Source organism: Atta cephalotes (genome assembly GCF_000143395.1).
Source record: "Atta cephalotes unplaced genomic scaffold scaffold00038, whole genome shotgun sequence".
NCBI classification, from domain to species: domain Eukaryota; kingdom Metazoa; phylum Arthropoda; class Insecta; order Hymenoptera; family Formicidae; genus Atta; species Atta cephalotes.
The window spans coordinates 730,136-737,102 of record NW_012130102.1 but is presented as its reverse complement, the minus strand read 5'-3'; the positions used below and the strand labels follow the sequence as shown (position 1 = coordinate 737,102).

The 6,967-nt window shown below is 30.9% G+C and overlaps 1 protein-coding gene across 1 annotated transcript in view; it reads right to left on the bottom strand.

Annotated features, from left to right (window-relative positions):
* Positions 1 to 1,002: 1,002 nt before the first annotated feature.
* LOC105621939 (fatty acid synthase-like) overlaps positions 1,003 to 6,967 on the bottom strand; it is a 16,001-nt gene continuing 10,036 nt past the window's right edge. Inside the window, exons 7-16 of the mRNA XM_012203375.1 lie at positions 6,359 to 6,660; positions 5,702 to 6,121; positions 4,580 to 5,598; positions 4,220 to 4,464; positions 3,453 to 4,146; positions 2,540 to 3,365; positions 1,951 to 2,423; positions 1,592 to 1,846; positions 1,208 to 1,462; positions 1,003 to 1,113 (exon numbers count right to left, since the gene is read on the bottom strand). Of these exons, the coding sequence (XP_012058765.1) occupies positions 1,003 to 1,113; positions 1,208 to 1,462; positions 1,592 to 1,846; positions 1,951 to 2,423; positions 2,540 to 3,365; positions 3,453 to 4,146; positions 4,220 to 4,464; positions 4,580 to 5,598; positions 5,702 to 6,121; positions 6,359 to 6,660 (4,600 nt within the window). The remainder of the gene's footprint in view (positions 1,114 to 1,207; positions 1,463 to 1,591; positions 1,847 to 1,950; positions 2,424 to 2,539; positions 3,366 to 3,452; positions 4,147 to 4,219; positions 4,465 to 4,579; positions 5,599 to 5,701; positions 6,122 to 6,358; positions 6,661 to 6,967) is intronic.

Here is a 6,967-nt window from a genome sequence, read left to right as displayed (position 1 = left end):
CACACACACACACACACATATATATATATATATATATATATATACACCAAATTAAAAATATGTACCATATAGATATTATACCTATATATAGAGTGAGGTATTTAAAATAGGTGGATCTGAATAATTCGCTTGTTTTTAACAATAGAAGGAAAGAATCAAACAAAAGTTACATGATTTTAAGGGGAATGTTTTGGTCGTGTCTTTCTTTTAAATGAAGGCACTAAAAGGATATAAAGATTATTTTCATTTTTTTAATTGTATGATTTTTTTTACAGAATATGGTCCCTTTAATTATTCATATAGAAGTATTAAGTTAATGATATAAAAAAATTAATTAGTTTAAGAGATATTTTATATATTATTCTGTCACATGTTGGCATAAAATATTAAATATTTCATAATTTTTTGATAACCGTATCTTAATACTTTTATGAACAGAATAATAAGATGAATCAATTGGTGAAAAGAAAACACATAGCTGCTTTAAAAAAATATGTACGCAAAATGAATAATTTTTTAAATAAACATTTTTATTATTTATGTAAAATTTTTTACATAAAAGTATTAAGATACGATTATTAAAAAATTGATAATTTGAGATTAATATTTGACTTAATATTTTAAGCCAACATATTACAGAATAAAGTATAAAATATCTCATAAACTATTGATTTTTTATGTGCAGAATAATTAGAAGAACCTTGAATGAAGATATTGTGTAAAAAAAAATCATACAATTATGATTTACAATTATTTTAAAAAAATGGAGGTGATCTTCATATCTTTTTAACGTCTCTACTTAGAAGAAAGACAACATGACCAAAATATGTCTCCCTTGAAGAAGAAATCATGCTTCTCTTTAACACTTTTCCTTCTATTGTTAAAAACAAGCGAGTTATTCTGGTGACAAGTTTTAAATGTCTCACTCAGTATATTATACATAATAGCTCTTTTCAAGAAGTTTTTGATATAATTTAATATAATTTAATATAATCTAAAATATCAAACTGTAAATGATAGTTCTCCGTTAATTGCAGCTATCACTTTTTCATTCTTCAAGATCGTCTCATGATCATCTTCAATATAATGTATTTTTACTACATTTTGAGTTACCTTAAATAATTACATGCATCATTAACAAAAAGTATTATTATTATTAAATTTGATTTATTCAGTACAAATTATAACAAATTTTTTAAAATTGTACCTTGTGCAAACCATAGTCTTCTTTAATCGTTGGTATATTAAACGAAGATATACATTTTAGTAATGTTATGGGAGACTTAATAGGTGGCAAAGTAGAAGGATCATATTTTCGGAGAGCGGAAAAATGTTTGTAAATCGTTGTAACAAGCGTCTTTAAATTTGCAAATGAGAGATATGTATATATAACTGAGAACTCTTTAGCGAATATATTAAATCTTTCATTCCAGCTCTCACATTTTTTCAATTCCATTAAAATCTACGAAAATATAAATATTTCTATTTTTATGTACAAGACCATAAGACAGAAATTGAAGAAATTGATACTGATTCACATAAAAAAAAACGTAATATAAATGAACTAATGTAAATCCGAAACAAAAGTTACCTTTTGAGAACTTCCTGCTGAATAGATTTCCATAATATTAGTTAATAAATCTATCTGAAAATTTGCATCATCAAAATCAGATTCAAAAGATTTGATTAATGCTCGTAAAAGTTCAGGAGTACCATCGATGAGAACAAGTCGACCTTTAAAATTCATAGCTTCCAATCTTCTCGTTACTTCAATTGCGATAAGAGATCCGAAGGAATACCCTACCATTACAAAATCTTTTCCATTTGTCAGTATTGAAAGTATATGCTGCAAAAATATAAAAAGTACTCGATCAAATTTATATCTATTGAAACAATGAAAACAATTTTTTAACAACATAAAATGAAATTACTAATGTGATTATTGCATACGTTTGTGAGTTGATTAGTCGTTTCCAATATCATATCTATAGAATTGATGTTGTTTGTCTTATAATGCAACAGTGATGTTGAAAATTTAATACATGGAATTATGGTTTTAAATACAGGACCACATCCGTCAATACCCGGTATAAGAAATACTTCAGTCATAGTGCTCTGTCTTTTAGTTGAAAAATCTGTTGGGGAAACAAAGTCTTCATTTTTTAATGCAATACCAATTAAAATTTTTAAAATGTCTGATTTCTCTTTATCAAATTTCTTTTCATCATCCACATTATTGTCACCGATGTTTACAATAGCCATCTTAATGAGTTTTGCGAAAGTAAGATTTCGTATCTCTTGTATTGTGACAAATATATCAAATTCTCGTTCCAGAGTTTGCTTGATTTCTACAGCCATCATGGAGTCTATTCCAAGTTCGGCCAGAGATGAATTTGGACTTACAATTTTTATGTCACTTATGTCTACAATATAGAATACAAAATTATTATAATCAATAGTATGTTTTTTTCATAAATTAGACTAGCAAACAAATATGATAAATATTTGCAAAAGAATAAGTTTCCATAAGAACACTTACTTAAAATATTAGCAACTGTTTCTACTAGACTTCTTTGATGTCCCATTTTTTTTTCAGCTACGATCATACTGCTCACAATCGGCCGATTTTGAAGTAAAAACTTATCAAGCTCATCGAGACAGCATGAAATCTTTTGCTGTAGAGTGCCTCCGATGACTAATTTCTTATCTTCTTCCTGCATATCAGCGATAAGACCTACATCACCCACAGCTCCCCACTGAATCGCTAGTCCTGGTAATCCTTCCTCTACCCTCTTTTCGCAAATTCTCTCCATAATGGAGTTAGCCATGCCATAATTAGTTTGCCCAGCATTTCCTCTGCCGCAGGAAACGGAAGAGAATACCACAAAATGCCGCAAGTTAAGACAGATTTTCCTAGAAAGTTTATCCAGCATTTGCGTTGCACGAGCCTTCGATTGGAAGGACTCTGCAAATGTTTCTGCAGTTTGGTTTTTGAGGATGCCATCCCTCAGTACCACACCCAGATTGAATATAGCGTCCACCGGAGCTTCTTTTTCTGCAGTCTTTAAAAGATATTCGCAATCTTTGAGATCAGCAACATCGATATTCTTGATGATTAGAACGTTTATGCCATATGATTTCCATAGTCGAATTTTCATGCGTTGATAACCGTTTTTTATTCCAGTTCTTGAAATCAGAACGATGTTTTTGGCACCACGAAATATAAGCCAGTCTGTTAATTCTAAACCAAATCCGCCCAGACCTCCTAGTATTATGTAACTCCTATCTTTGAGACAATAATAGCGACGATATGCAAGAATGTGCTTATCTAAAGGTTCATTCTTCTCATGAATATTTATAATTATCTATAAAAATAATTATATTTCAAAAATGCATGTTATACATATCAATAGGATATACGGCGAATAAACTCTTCTGTTATTATTCAGTACCTTTCCTATGTGTTTCCCACTGGCCATAAACCTGAAAGCTTCTTCAATATTAGTTTTTAGAAAAATTTTTGTTTGAATTGGTTTGATTGTTCCATTTTTTAAACCATCGGCTACCATTTTGAACAATAGAGACTTATATTTGTGATCACTAGTGAACATATTATCCAATACAACCCCATGAAAGCTAATACCTTTATTAAATTCGGACATATTCAGGGAATTATTAGATACAAGATCAAATTTTCCAATTTCTAAGAATCGACCATTTTGAGCTAAACATCGAACAGACGCGATTAATTTTTCTTCCGCCAATGAATTTAACACAATGTCGACTCCGCGACCTTTCGTCTGCTGCATTATCATTTGTTCAAAACTTGTATCTCGAGAATTTCCAATATGATCATCCGGAATGATCGGAAACATTTTCTTAAGAAAGTTCTGTTTGTCACTTGTGCCGACGGTAGTAAATACTTCGCATCCTTCTTTAAGAGCAAGATGAATAGCTGCTTGTCCAATACCTCCAGTACCAGAATGTATAAGTATTTTATCACCTTTTTTTATTTTTCCATAAATGTATAAGGATAAATAAACCGTGATATAAACGCACGGGACTGATGCCGCTTCTTCAAATGTCCACACATCGGGTATCTTCCAACAAAGATTTTCATCCTTCATAATGACGTTTGCTATGCAACTGTGAAAGTATAGCTTTTATTTAGTGTCCATTTCTATTACACATCACAATAATTTCTTGTAGCATTACTTACTCAGTGTCACGAATTCCCATTATACGTTGTCCGTTAGCATCGAAACCTACGAATTCCATTCCAAAAGAAACATACTGAAATAATCGTCCTTTTAAAATCGTATTTGGAAATGTCACTTTACCAGTGGCGAACATTATATCTTTAAAATTCAAAGATGAGTAAACAACGTGCACTAAATCCTCATGACGAGACACAATAGATAAATTATTTTCTATCCAACAGAATGTATTTAAGTTTCCTCGAACCTGTAAAAATATAAAATTTTTGTAATATGATACAATGTATATAGAATAAAATTCTAAAAGGAAGTTTCGTGACAGCATTCAATCCTCCATTTGCCAAATAGAATTTAGCATGTACCGTTTGGCAGACATGGGCAGTTTGTACAAGTTTCGGTTCCGATTGTGGTAATTTTAAATGTCTGTACGATCCCCAGGTTTTATCAGGTCGCAATACATTAATAGTCATATCTTTCTGCAATTGCTCTAAGTAGAAGGGATCTTGAAGAGAAAATTTAGGAGCTTTCTCATCTTGAACGAGAACACCTCTAATATATTCTCCGCCTGGCTCTTTTCTCAAGCAATTAATAAAACCCAATAAACCGCACTCAAAATTTTTCTCTCCCACAATTATAATTCTATTATTCTTGTCATCACGATTGTTTTCGTCATTCAAAAGTGACTTTAGATTCTCTAGCCAATTAAAGTTATCATTACTTATGTAAACAACAGTTCTTTCTCTTATTGAAACTTTTTTCTTCAGAAGCACAATTAACTCTTTATCAGTGCGTTTTTCGAGTATAACGTTTAATTCGTATTGTTGCAAATGTTTTTTATAATCAGTTAAGTCGCACTTCTCACGAGTCAATAAGTAACCATCATCTTTCAAAAATGGCAACAGTTGTTCTAAAGATGCGAGTTTGGTCAAAAGATTGAATCCAGCAGCAATTAAAACTTTGTCATTCACAGATGATTTTTCAAAATTTTTGATTGAGAAGTTTTGCGGTAAATTTTCTGGCTTGAAACGATTTGATGATGTTAACAGTGTGACATTCATTTGTATCAGTGGCAAATCACCAAATGCCTCAAGTAGCAACGAAGATGAAAGATATTCTAATTCAACATCATCGACATCTTCCACTAGTTCAACGGCTTCCACTTTGATAATTTGATGATCTTCCAATACGAGTTGAGCCGATAACCGAATTGCTTCGTTCAAGGAAACCTTAGCGCGATCACAATGAGCTACAAATGTATGTTCCTCGATAACAGTATCTTGGGCTAATTTCCGGCGAGAGATCTGAGTAGCTTTCAGACCTCGAATCTCTATTCCGCCAGCTTTTATCGTGTTTATCTCCTTATACACTTGTACCTGTAATACTACATAATATGATAAGTAAAATAATACGCCTCATATTATGGAGATCTTTTACATAATATTTACGAATTGAACGATGAACTTTTAATAATGAAAGTCAATTACGTTTTTCCGTATCTGTTGTAACTTTTGCATTATCTACGCTTTCCCGCAGCTTCGAAGCATGAAGCACTGGATTGATCACTAATTTTTGAATACTCGTAGGAACACATAATTCCCTAGTATCATATCCAATAATTTGCATTTGTAACATACTATCCATAAATGTTTCCCAATTATTTTTCCAAACGATATGTCCTTGGGTTCCCGAAATAGAGGCACTCTTTAATCCACGAAAAAAGCCCTTGTATTGGTATCCACGCAATTTCAATTCTTTGTAGATATCTCGTGCAGTCATATCTTCATCTTCATCATTATTTCCCGATAATAGATTTATCGGAATCATTTCTTGTTCTGAATTTAATGCCTCGTACACTGTACCTGTGACAACAACGCTATCTCCTTCGGTTATTTCAAACTTTCCATCTGTAATATTTATATAAATTTGACTATTTTGCATTTTTGTCATCGTACTACATTAATCATAATCACGATATTTGCTAATCCGTCGGACCCAGATATTTTTATCAACTGCTTTGTAAAGAATTATATTATATTAAATGTTAAACAATAATTTGAGGTACAATGGACCTACGAATATTGTTATACGAATTTCAGAGAAAATCCCAATTAGAATTAAAATCACTTATATATCGTAAATACCTGTCTGTATTGCAATATATAGTTTCACAGCATCCTTTTTCGACAAATGAATAGCACGGATAAATTTTACATCTTGGAAAACTATCGGTAGTATTGTGTGCATTTCTCCTTTCATCATACCAATAGTTCTCCAAATGAGTCCCAAATAACTTGTCGCGGGTAGCAAATTTTTCCCATCAATTACATGACCGCTCATATATTCATAATCTTCATCATCGAGTAAAATGTTGACATATCTTCCTCTCGATTCTATAAACTCTTGTTCTTCTTTCGATACAAACCAATTTTCAGAATGATCCCATCTGATTTATTATAATTCACGTTTATACATAAATAATATAGAGAAAAAATTTTTCTAAATTTTTTTTTCTTTTCAATCTAATATGTACATATAATATATACACACTTTTTTATATAAAAATAAAAATAACATAGGATTTTCGGGCAAATCAATAATAAAAATAAAATTATTTAATATTCGAATGGGCAAGTGAGAGTAACTTCGCGGTTTTTCTTTGCGTTTTCTAGAAAATTTATTCTTCTTACATTAATCTCGTATGTTTTTAAGTTGTTTTTTTATTTAGACGTCATCAAAATTATAATGATATC